This window comes from Hevea brasiliensis, chromosome 7 (genome assembly GCF_030052815.1).
Source record: "Hevea brasiliensis isolate MT/VB/25A 57/8 chromosome 7, ASM3005281v1, whole genome shotgun sequence".
In the NCBI taxonomy this organism is placed as follows: Eukaryota; Viridiplantae; Streptophyta; class Magnoliopsida; order Malpighiales; family Euphorbiaceae; genus Hevea; species Hevea brasiliensis.
In genome coordinates this window covers 1,843,274-1,856,356 of record NC_079499.1, presented here as the reverse complement: position 1 = coordinate 1,856,356, position 13,083 = coordinate 1,843,274, and the positions used below count along the sequence as shown (strand labels likewise).

Genomic DNA, 13,083 nt, shown 5'->3' with positions numbered 1-13,083 from the left:
GTATCCACAAGCTCCATTAATTTTCCTGTAAGTGATCCAACATTCCAAGTACCAACCCTGATCCTCCTCCTATCCTGCTCCTTCCTAATTGGTCTCCTTCTATGATATCTTCTATTATTTTCTATGTCTATCTTGTGTTCTGTTCCACTATTTGTTCTATTATCTGTCCTATGGACTAACTTCTTTACCCACACTCGTCCATGATGTGGGAACCCTTGCTCACTTAACACCACACCCGGCCGCCGTCATGGCGCGTCGCTTTCGGTGAACGCCTATACCCTTACATATTTTTCACTACATCCGGGCTCCGATGTAGTGCGTCGTAAGTAGAGGATGCCCCAACATTTATATCATTTAAATCCATATCATAAGACGTGACGAAATTTTTACGCTGGTTGTCACCTACCGCAACCCTCCTCCTTTATCCGGGCTTGGGACCGGCTAAGCGCAAACTACTTAGGCGGAGTTAAACACTAAGAAAAAAAAAAAAAAACTAGCAGTCAACATAACAGACCAAAACTTATGTTAAATAATAAGAAAAATACTAAAAATCAGAATAACTGGGCTTTGCCACATTTAATGTATTTTTCGCCTGAATGAACATCAATTTTAAAGACCTTATTGCAGGGACGTTTGGATAAAATGGAAGCTTTCTAACAAGAATAAATAAATAAATAAATTGTAATAATCCACCTGACCTGCTTTTCTAGGTCTAATGAAAATAAAAAAGTGTAGAAGAAGACACATAAGGAAAGCAATTATCATCAAATCCACCTAAATTTCCAGCTACAAAAATTTTGTTCAAGCACAGGCTATCTGAAGGTTCCTAAGATCAGGTATTTTCATCCCAAAATTACCAACTAGAAACCTCACCCTGATCTCTTTTAACATGGAACTATCAAATTATCTTTGGAACAGCCTCATTTTCCCTGATGAGATTCAGTAACTTCTTTCTCATTGTTGTTGCTTTCCATCTTGCTTTGCATTTCTAGTAGCTTCTGTTCTTCTTCCTCAGTTTCTTCTGCTTTTACTTCTGGAACGGACTTGGGCTTACTTGCGGACTGCTGATACATAATCCCACCTAGCATACAAATGAGAAGCCCTATTGTCCCAATGAATGAAGAATGCTTATCCCAAATAACCAGATTGATTACCACAGTCAACAGCTTGTTCACCACCCCAAGAACAGTATATCCTGTTGCAGAAATTGCTTTCCGGCAAGAAAACCCAAAGAATGAGATCGATAAACCAAACAAGCAAGACAACCCAACAGGCAGAACCACCTCAAAAGAGTACCAGTCTGACTCATCAGAGATTTCACGCTTTATCTTCTTCAGTTCACCCATTATAAGCAATTCCAGAGGAAAGAGAAGGAGGGCCTCAAGATTGTTGTACAACACAAGACCCCATGTATTTAAACCTATGGTCATCACAACATGCTTAATGTACACGAAATCTACAGTCATGCTTATCAAATAAGCTAGAGCCCAACTATAAGCTGTGACTGTAAACTGGTAATCTGTTAGAACATAAAGCACACTTCCACCAAATATGGTGGCCAGCGAGAGCCAAGTCTTCAATGCTGGCCATGGCTGGTGCAGAAACATCGTTTCTCCTATTGCAACAAATATAGGGACTACAGAACGGAAGACAATGAAGGTATCAACGTTGGCATGAAGTAAGAGCTCACTATTGGTAAAGAGTGAGAGGTAGAACATTATGGCTGCAGGTAAGAAACGCCACATGATCAGAAGGTCAAGCGGGTCATGCTCCACAAGACGGAACCATCCACAGACAAAGACACCTGCAGCACTAGTGAAATACTGTAGAGCAGTCAGAGCTCCAGGGTAAGGGAATTTCATGACAGCCCACTTGTTGATGATGGAGAGCAGAGATGCTGAAACGCAATATCCAGCAGCTATACCATAGATAGAGGTTTGATGAAGTAAGCCACTATACCAGGTGGGCTGAATTTCATTGACAGGAGATGAGGCTTCAGAACCTTTCTGGTTAGCGACACTGCCAACTTTAGGATTCTCGACATCATCAGACATCTGAAAGGGAATTGGTATAGCAGGGAGAAAAATCAAATAGTTAGATTAAAAAGATAATTTACTCTCATTTAACTAGTAAAAAAGAAATCATAAAGTGAGTTTATAAAAGCATACTAGAGAAAATGTGCACAGTACATGTAACTTTTCCTATAAAAATCCTGAAAAATTTGAGTCCACTTCAAGGCCAACCAAGTACCAACAGAAAGAATGTCTAAACTTTTTCATGGTATAAAACAGAAAGCAAAGACAACCGTGTTAAATTCCCCAACAAGTAAGTTAACAGTGGAATTCAAGGCCTTCTCAATGTGATTCATCATAAATGCACAATCTCTCAATTATGCCCATCAATGAAACAAAGATGATTGAATCAAGAAAGAGTGAAAATCTAACAAAAAGTGCCACCTACTCTTAACCCACAATCTAGTTTATTATAAAATCCAATTCCACACAATTGAAATCCATCAAATGGATGAGCTAATTTCACTGAATCAAACAACTGGTTAACCACACATAATTGCAAACAACTTTCACCACAGTTGCATTCCACTCCAATTTGCCTTATCAACAAACCAAATACTGATAAACTCCAACTTTCAACTGGACAGAACTCAATTTCACCTTAATTTGATTTTACATTTGCCAACCTTGAACCACCCAAACTATCCATATTATAATGTTAGACTTAGCAAAATGTCACCACCTGCATTGTCCAATTATTTCAGTGTTGACTAGATCACACTCACTATCATAACCTACTCTTCCAATACTTAATTTTATCCATTTTCTCATCAAAATTTCCTCATTCTTCCTCCTTTTTCTAGGTTAATATCATTATTTCACCTAATTCAGATTCTCAAAACAAATATACACCTCAGGAGCCAGAAAAATTAAAAAAACTTTTAAGCTAAATAAAATAATGACACTGAACATCCCCAATAGCTAAGCTGAGCTAAGATCAATGGAGGTTTTGTACAACTACACTGAAAAATGAAAGCAAATTGCAACCTCAGTTTCGTCTCTAAATCCATTTTCACTGCTTACCCAAATTAGAAGAACCCAAAAAAATACATATTGATCAAATGAAACGGGAAATCACATAACCCAAAAAAATACACATTGTTGAAATGAGAAAGGAAAGGAATAGAGAAGAGGAGAGAAAACTGACTCTGGATCTCGCACTTTCTCGGAGTGTGCTAGTCCTTGGGCTTCTCTGAGAATTTCGAAGTGAAACTCGTTTACATACAGATGGGTTTAAGAATTAAGTATTGCGAGGGATCAGGGGATGGAAAGCGAGGGCTTCGAAATCAAGGAAACTGAATCAGCAAGCCTCATAAATACCAAAAATATTGGAATAAATAAATTGTGCTAATGAACACTTTTTTTTTTTTAATCTTTTTTTTTTTTTTAATTAATGGAAAATTATTTTTATATTTTTTATTTAGGCCATAAAAGCAATCTCGCAGTCAAAGGGACAAATTTCCCGCACTCAGTCAAAGGGGATGCAGGGCCATCACCTGGCCTGTTTCCTTCTCTGTAAACATGCTGAAAATGAACTTGCCATGAAGGGTGACGAATAGCTGTCAGCACTTACTAACGAAGGCAGCAAGACAAAGAGAGGACGAATCAGTTTTCTGAACCAGACGGAGGATCATCTGTGTGTCTATTCAACAAGCTTTTTTCAGCCTGAATGCCAAGCAATATCCAAAACCATCCATCGATGCCCAACTTCAACTACTACATATAGAAGGGCAAAAGACTATGTTAACATCAAAACCACGCATCCATTGCCTATTATTATTGAAAAAAAGAATAATGATTTTATTAAAATAAATTAAAATATAATAATTAAAATAAAATAATTAACAAATTAATTTATCCTCCAAAATATTAGATGGTGATCATTACATTAATTACCTAATGTCCTCATGGTGATAATGAGAAATGAAAATTTTCTTTCTTTCTTTCTTTCTAGCAAAAGCATGAGTAGCCATTAGATTAGAAGGTTGAACATTGAGTGTTTCTCTTCCAAGTCAGGATCTAATTATTCACACTTTTCAATTTTTTGATATGAAACAATATAAATAAACATATAATCATTAGATGAAATACTGCAATTAATCTGGCATCTAAATTAAAATGAAAAAAAAAATCTTTTAATATAATATGTCATGCAGTAGGTAGATTTTGTCCTCCATCAAATTAAATATATAAATTTGACTTTAATTAAATTTCAATTAAAAAAAATCATTTTAGATCTCACATGTAAAATGTGCTTATAAATTATATAAAAATAAAAATTTATTAAAATTATTATAATTTTAATTATGATTTATTTAATTTCTGAATTTTACACTTATTGTGAAATATTTATATATATAAATTATATAAGAATGAAAATAAATTATAAGTCGGCCTGACTTTGATCAAGTGACAAAGGTATAGTAAACCTGGAGTCACATTCTCAGCTCGGTACCTATTAAAAAAAAAAAAAAAAGACAGGTTACAATTGTCATGCGGAAACGCGGGTGTGCGTGTGGGGAAAAAAAAATCTGATAATATATATATATATATATATAACATTGCTTAACGCGGTTTCAGGCGGGTTGGTTGGACATGCGTTTTCACAATTCCTAGTGTTGCAATCCATTTTCTTTTTCTTGGTTTTTCCATTTCAAGATTTTTCATTTTTCATTCGCAGCTTTCCCACTTGACTCACCAACTAATATTCAAACAAAATGAAAAGGAAAACTCAACTCAGTCTCATCATCCCCTACGTATTCTCTGACAAACACTGCACAATCAACACAAAGATATCATTTTTATTATTATTCTTAGCTTTAGCTTCTCATTGTCTTCTGTACTGACATTCTCTTCTGTTATTGATTCCTTTCATTTACACAACCGTCTTTCTTCAGGTAACCCACTTGAGTAATTTTGAATTTGATTGGATAAAATGCTTTTTTTTTTTAAGGTCTTTTTAGTTTCTTGGATGAGGATTTTGCTGGTTGCATTGCATTGATTGAGGAAGCTTCCATTTTGGGTTTGTGTTTTTTACCTCAGTTGTTTTGTTTTTGGTTGTTGGTCCTATCTGGATCTGATGGTTTATAGAATTTGAATATGATTATTATTTTAATGCTTTGCTGAAGTGTGTAGTTTGTCTCTTCCTGCACTCCTCTTGGATTATCTGCTTGTGAAACTTATTTTAAAGTGAGATGTAGTATTTGTTTTGATCCATAGCCTTCTTTAAATGTTAATTGTATGTTTTCATTTCCCACTTGCTTGAATTGATTGCATTTTTTCTTTAATAAACTGTGATAAAATCAGTTCAAGACTTCCAAGTGGTTTACCTTCTTTAATAAAATACATTCTAAGGTTTGATTTGCCTTTTTTTTAAAAAAAAAAAAAAATTTTAAGCTAATGCAATGCATAACCGGGATAAGTCATACTCAGAAATATTGCTATTAATTTGTATCTGAAGGCCTGGCCACGTCTCTCTCCCTATTTACATCTTTCAAATTAAATTTGTGTTCTGCATCATAATATATGCACATTTTGATATTGTCATTCCCTGATTGTTTCTGCATTGACTTCTGATTTTTTTTTTAAGGTTCGATCAATTTAGTAGCATTCTTCTTGATTGATCAGACCCCAACAAGAGCAAAGCCAGGATTTCTTATAAAAATGGTTCTTGGTCTAAGATCAAAGAACAGAAAAGGCACTTCATTGCAGGTTGATTACCTCATTCACATACAAGAAATCAAGCCTTGGGCCCCATCCCAATATATGAAATCTGTGGAATCTGTATTACTTCAATGGAAGAATGGTGATAAGAGTTCTGGGTCTTTCACTTCCAATGTTGGAGATGGGAAAGTTGAATTTGGTGAGACTTTCATGCTTCCGGTTACGCTTTACAAGGAAACATCCAGAAAAAGCACTGCTTGTGACAGTTTTCAGAAGAACTACTTAGAGTTAAGCTTGTATGATCTTCGAAAAGACAGGGCATCGAAAGGCCAACTCTTGGGATCAGCTGGTATAAACGTTGCAGACTATGGAATCATCAAAGATAGCATAACCATAAGCACTCCGATCAACTTCAAGAAGAGTTCTAAGAGTACAGCGCAGCCAATTCTTTATGCTAATATCCAACCATTTGATAGAGATAACTCTAGCTTGTCTCAAGAAGTGTCACTGGACAATGATGGAAGTGAATCTTTTTCAGAAGTGATAAATGAAGGGAATGATGAGGAAAGTGAGATAGCATCATTCACTGATGATGATATTGATGATAATTTTTCCTCACATTCATCAAGGACTGTTTCCTCCTTTGCTTTTGAGCCTAGCAAAGGTTCACCTGCTCGGGATGAAAAGGTACACTTTTCATTATAGTTATTCCATACTTTGATCCTCTCTCCAACAAATTGCTATTTACTGTTGAGCATTGAGCAGATGTGACTCGAAAATTTAAGATCTTGTGTTTTGTAACATAAATTGGATTGGATTAGAACTCCACTTTAGGGAATTCAGCTTTACGACTTTAATTCAACGTAGTATATGGATTGATAAGCAACCCAATAGAAGTATTCCAACTATGCCTACAAATTCAAAAGTAATAGCCTGAACTCCTTGCAATCAAAGATTTGGTTTTTTTTTTTCTTTCATATTCATTCGTGGAGTTTTTTACTGATTAATTTGATGTTGATTCCGTGCAAATATTTCAAAATTTTCCATACTTGTGAAGTATGTCTCTTATCTGTAGGATTGTATCAGACAGAAGACAACAATAATTGTCCCCATGAAGTTTTGGTATTTCTGTGTAGAGTTTAATGGTGAGTTGCCCTTGAACTGCAGAATTTACCAGGATCAGTAAACAATGACACAAGGAGGGTCCATGGGGAACCTACTCTGCCCTCAGGTGTGGCACCTTCAAACCCGGAGGTTAATTCCATAGCTGAAGATTTCAAACATCTGAATGGAGCTTCATCCACTCCATCATCAAAAATCTTATCGTCTAATTTGCAGAATTGTGTAAATGATCTTGGGGCCAAAGTTGTGTTGCCCAATAATTATACTCAGGTGGGTAAGAACTCAAACCATGCAGGTCTTCGTGTGTCTCAAACCAATCATGAGGCTGACAGAAAAGGTTGGAATGATGATAAAAATGAACAAGAGGTGGCTAAAACTAGTAATTTACATGATGGTCTTATGGAAGATAAACTGAAAAAGGAGCAGGAAGATAATGCACGGGATGAGGAGTTTATGGTGTCAAAGAACCATGCATTAGAGGTGGAACAATTTGTTGGTAAATTACCTCAAGAAGCTATGAAAAGGCAAGCCAATTTAAGAAGTAATACCCCTGCATCCAACAGGATGTCAAATGAAGTGCAGGCTGATACACGCAGAGATAAATTCAAGCTTCTGAAATCTGTTCAACTACAGTTTGATGTAGCTGAAAGTGATGAACCCTACAACAATATCGAGTTTATGAAGAATGCAAAGAAAAATGATGTTCCTGAAAATTTTCACAAAGGTGGTTTAAATTACAAATCAAGTGAAAAACAAAAGATAGCAAACAACCATTCTGACAACAAAGTCCAATTGAAATCTGAAGTTGAAATGCTTGAGAAAGAGTTAAGTGAAGCTGCTGCTAAAGAGATTGGTCTTTACCCAGCTGTTGCCGGGCATGGAAACTCTACGAAAAACCTTCAGCTTATTGAGAAGGCAAAGGAAATTGATGTTTCTGGAGACATTCCCAAAGTTGATTCTAGTTGTGCACTAAGTGAAAGAGAACAAACAGATAGCAGCTTTTCTGGATTCAAAGTTGAATTGGAGTCCAAAGTTGAAATGCTCAAGGAAGAGCTGGTGGAAGCTGCTGTTCTTGAGGTTGGCCTTTACTCAGTTGTTGCTGAGCATGGGAGTTCTGCAAATAAAGTTCATGCTCCAGCTAGGCACATTTCCAGGTTCTATCTTCGTGCTTGCAAGGCAAGTTCACTGGCTTCAAGGGCAAGTGCAGCTAGAGCTATCATCTCAGGATTAGTTTTGACTTCTAAAGCATGTGGAAATGAAGTTCCAAGGTATGTACTAATACCAGTTTCATCTAACTCTGGAACCAAGCCATTAAGTTTATCAGATATAGTTCACAAATTTACAATCATGAACAAATGCAGATCCTAGTTTACAAAATTAAAAGCAGACTTGCTGGTAACTAGGACACTTGAACTTTATTTTTCTGTGGTGATAATACTCACTCATGCAAGGATTGTGGAATAACTTATTGAAAATTCTAGCCCCTTTAACCAGGTTAACTTTTTGGCTGTCAAATTCAATTGTGCTGAGAGCAATTGTAAGTCAGGTTGTTGAGAAATTGCAACTTGCAGTAGCACCTTCCGTCAATACAAATGGGGGTCAAAAGGGCAGGCAAGAGGCCTCTCCTTGTGAAGATGGGGAAACTGATAAATCAAAAAGTTCTGATGAGTGGGAGGAACCTCAAACATTTATAGTAGCATTGGAAAGGGTTGAAGCTTGGATTTTCTCACGAATTGTTGAGTCAGTTTGGTGGCAGGTCAGATCATACTTCTTTATGGTTTATGCCGCTAAATTCCTTGATTCTGAAAGTTTTAATATAAAAATTGAAATGTGCTTACATTGGTTTCTGTTGCATGTACTCCAGACTCTGACTCCTCATATGCAGCCCACAGCAGTGAAGGGCTCAAATTCGAAGAAGACACATGCTAGGGGGCATGGATTAGGTGTCCAAGAACAAGGTAATTTTGCTGTTGATCTATGGAAGAAAGCTTTTAAGGATGCATTTGAAAGGCTGTGCCCTATTCGAGCTGCGGGGCAAGAATGTGGTTGCTTGCCTGTGCTGGCTAGATTGGTATGTTTTATGTATTGCAATTTCCGTCCACAATACATATATTAGAGTGTAAAATTTCCTTTCTTGAGTAGCTGCTTTTCCTTTTCAAGTGGAATATATGTATCTTGTCATTTGCACTGTACTTGTTCTAATTCTCTCAATCATGTGTTCATCTGAAAGATTTAAAGAGTGCGTAAAAGGTAAATTTGAGTTTGTGCTATTGTATCATTTGCATATTACTCTTCGAGTGTGGAAATGCAATCATGTCCAGATCTCAACAGAGGAACTGTTCAATCTTTGGCTAAGAATGATCCAAGTCCTTGAATTAAGCTTTTTCTTTTAACACTATTTTTTTGTCCATCGACAATGAGCCTTGATTTAATGGTAATGCTCCTCCATTTTGACTTCGAGGTCACAGGTTAAATTACAAAATCGAACTCCTTGCAAATTAAGCGGAAAAGTACATTGCCAAACAATGTGGGAGGCCTCACTCTCTGGGATACCCCTTATTCTTTTCATCCATCTAAAAGTTGTGTTCATATGTTTGCTATCATTCTACTATACCAGGATTGAGTTAGAAATATTGCCTTGTTCAATTTATGTGATGAGAGATTCAAAATTAACAATCATGTGCTGAATGGTTAGGAATGGATGCTTGCTATAAACCTTGCCACTGTCCTGTAATTCCATTTTTAATTTTTTTTCTTGCTTTGAAGAGAACACATTTTCTGATGTATCCACTATCGTTCAGTATACTACATATTCAAAGAACCAACATTCTTCAGTTAGGAATCTTCTCAGATCTTTATTTTTAGTTTATTTCCTACCAGAAAAGTGATCTCTTTGTTATGCAGAAGTTGGGCTTTTGATCTATCTCCTATATAAAAAGGCTGCTTATAGATCTATTCCACAGCAACAACATTTGATTGGAACTTCCATTCATAAATTATCTCAAAAGTGTATTTCCCATAAGAAAATGTACTGTGCTACCATCTATAAAAAAGATGAGATCTTGATCTATTTCCTATGAGAAAAGCCATCACATTTATCTATTGCTCAGAACTAGCTACATTTTTATTCCTTTTCTATGAGAATGTAGCATATTGAACCATTGATTTTTACAAATGCTTACCATAGATGGACTTTGACTGTTAAGTTTCCACCTTTGGGCCAATTTTCACATGCTGCGCTCATTTGTAACTCTTTGATAATATACTTACAAATTCTGATAGAAATGTGACATTTTTCAATTCTGTTTCTAGATAATGGAGCAGCTGGTGGGTAGATTAGATGTGGGCATGTTCAATGCCATTCTTCGTGAATCAGCAGATGAGATGCCAACAGATCCTGTTTCTGACCCCATTAGTGATCCAAAGGTGCTACCAATACCAGCTGGAAAATCAACCTTTGGGGCTGGCGTACAATTGAAAAATGCTGTGAGTAATAAACACTTGCTATGTTATTAAAACCGGTTTCCAATTAACAAGCTATCTGCCTAGAGGCCCAGAAAATATTTTCAAGGAAGTCACTGCAGAGAAATTTGTCAAATGAGTTAATTCTGCATAATTGATCTTATTGACTAGTAAGGAAGAGTTCTTTTGGATAACTGTTTTATACTTTTGTGCTTCTGATAGAGTAAAGAATCAAGCAAGTTGAGAAATTAAGAGAGGAATTTATTTATAAAACAGAGAAAATTCCAGGTTTCCTGATTACAAGATATAAGAATGTCCCACATACACCCCAGCAGCACTCTACTGCCCCAAACTATTACAAGCAAGAAAGAAATACAATTCTCATGATCCTCTCTCTATTCTCTTCTACCCTATATATTTCTTCGTGTTGTTGTTGTTGTTGTTGTTGTTGTTGTCATATGGCTGCCGAAATTCCCTCCAACAAACTGGTGGTGCGCTGGTCCTTTGGTGCTGAGATTCCCTCTAACAAACTTGTGCTGAGATTCCCTGTCTTATCCTCCAAATTCTTTTTGTCCCTTCTGGTGTATACCAGCCAATTTCTCTGCTTCCTTCCTTTAGGCTGAGGTGGAAAATTTTCTGCATCAGCTTCTTCAAGGATGAATGATCAAATGATTAGTACCATAATCTTTAGGCCAGTTTTAGATTGACCTCTCTAGATAATGTGCTGAAGAAACAATAAGGAACTGAAATCAAATGGGCTATAAGTAAGAAGCCTGCTAAAATTGTACTTGATTATGCATACTTTCTAATTTTGATCCTGGCTCAGTCTCACAAGTTTTATTACGTTTGTCATATGCTGTTAGCTTTTATGAATATGTCGGGGCTTATGAGTTAATTCAAGAATCTTTAAATAAAGAAAAGGGAATTGGAAAAGGAGATGAAAATGGGAAGAAGATGTTCTTGAAATACCTACTAGATTCTCTGGAAGTGATTATGATGACGAAGAGAATTCTATTTGTGGTGTTAATTATGAGAAGATTGGCTCTCTTAGTTTCTCTTGATCTAAGGATCTTGTTTGTCTTCATGCCAAACAGGTAGGAAACTGGTCTAGATGGCTCACAGATTTATTTGGAATTGATGATAATGACTCTCTGGAAGATTTGAATGAACATGATAGCAACAAGATAGAATGTGAGACTTCATTCAAGGCTTTCCACCTCCTTAACGCATTGAGTGACCTCATGATGCTTCCATTTGAAATGCTTGCAGATAGGTCAACAAGAAAAGAGGTAAAATACCGAACTAAGTTTTTCCCTTTTTTTTTCTCCCCACTCAGATACATGCCTGTAGATATATGTTCCTCTCATTTACTTTTTAATATTTACCCACGATGACATTTCCCTTGTTCTCTGTTTAAATATTATCATTTGAAGGTATGTCCTATATTTGGTGCACCGATCATCGAGAGGGTTCTTAACAATTTTGTCCCAGATGAATTCAACCCGGACCCTATCCCAGAGGCAATTTTCAACTCCCTGGATTCTGAGGTTAGTCCATTCCTAAGATTACACTTTTCTAAAAATTATTTCCTTCCCTGTTTGTTAAATGTTCTGCACAGTATTTTCTTCATATTTTATGGGAATTATTCAGTCTGTGTGATCAGGCATTTTGATGACCAACTAGTACAACTAGCAGCAATGATATGCAAAAATGCATCACATAATATTGTCTTCTCTTGATTTAGGACCTTGCTGAGGATGGGAAGGAGTCGATAAGCTTTCCATGCATGGCCACTTCTACAATATATTCACCACCTCCAGCAGCTTCACTAACAAACATTATAGGAGAGGTGGAAAATCAAACAATGGAAAGAAGTGGATCAGCAGTGCTTAGAAAATCTTACACTAGTGATGATGAACTTGATGAGTTGGATTCACCTTTGACTTCTATCATCATTGACAATTACAGGACTTGTGCTCCAACAGCATCAAATTGGATGCCGAAAAGTAATGGAGGCCGGAAAGTTGTCAGATATCAACTCCTTCGACAAGTATGGAAGGATGGTGAATAGCTTTGTTCATTTCCTGCCTCAGTCTCATCCTCCCTCTTTGTCCCTGTCCTTGCTTGCCGTATAGTATGTACATAGAAACATAAAATTTTTGCAGGCTGGTTGATTTATTAATGTTCTGAGCTGTAAATATTTGATTCCATAAGAATTGAAACAGAGATTAATGTACACTTGGAGAGTTTTCATGTGACAGAATTTCGTGATTATGGTGCTCCTAAATAGAACTTTACTTGGACTGATTAAAATTATAAATGGTGTATATTTTCTATACCCTATTCGATAGGAATATATTAATATAGGTTGATACCTTCTTGCTTAGGCAGTCAAAGGTACAAACCCCTTTCCCCACCTTCCCCTAGAAAGTTAGCTAAGCAGCAAGAGCTCAAGGGACGGAAATGTTATGTTTATCAGAAAATTGGTGTTAGGAATAATAGTTGTGTTTTTTTTTTTTCTTTTTTTTCCTGTATGTTACAAAGCGATGATTTTTTTTTTTTTTTTTTTTGCTCCAACTGGGACTATGCTCTCACAATGGTGAGTAGAGCGATCATATGAGGAACATAGAGAGGGACACCATTTTGCAGCAAAGCTGAGCTCTCTGAGCCTGCCAGAATTCAGACTTTTAAGATCTGATAAAAGTAGCATTGACTGATAAAGAGTTTTTAGGTGATTTTTATGTAGCCAAAAAGTTGCCCTGTA

The 13,083-nt window shown here is 36.3% G+C and overlaps 2 protein-coding genes across 3 annotated transcripts; one reads left to right on the top strand and one right to left on the bottom strand.

Moving 5' to 3' along the window:
- Positions 1–494: 494 nt before the first annotated feature.
- Positions 495–3,415, bottom strand: LOC110640450 (GDP-mannose transporter GONST3-like). Its single transcript, XM_058149616.1, has 2 exons — positions 3,220–3,415; positions 495–2,054 (listed from the first exon to the last, which is right to left on the bottom strand). Exon 2 carries the CDS (start codon positions 2,052–2,054, stop codon positions 921–923), a length of 1,134 nt encoding a protein of 377 aa, XP_058005599.1. The 5' UTR covers positions 3,220–3,415; the 3' UTR covers positions 495–920.
- A 1,230-nt stretch (positions 3,416–4,645) lies between these two features.
- LOC110640485 (uncharacterized) lies at positions 4,646–12,639 on the top strand. Of its 2 annotated transcripts, none has more exons than XM_058149610.1 (9): positions 4,646–4,969; positions 5,662–6,422; positions 6,903–8,125; positions 8,352–8,613; positions 8,722–8,928; positions 10,170–10,343; positions 11,414–11,608; positions 11,753–11,866; positions 12,064–12,639. In XM_058149610.1, exons 2-9 carry the CDS (start codon positions 5,736–5,738, stop codon positions 12,388–12,390), a joined length of 3,189 nt encoding a protein of 1,062 aa, XP_058005593.1. In that variant the 5' UTR covers positions 4,646–4,969; positions 5,662–5,735; the 3' UTR covers positions 12,391–12,639. The 2 variants fall into 2 exon arrangements, with proteins under 2 accessions (XP_058005593.1, XP_058005594.1); XM_058149611.1 differs by lacking the exon at positions 4,646–4,969 and adding an exon at positions 4,974–5,094.
- Positions 12,640–13,083: the final 444 nt, after the last annotated feature.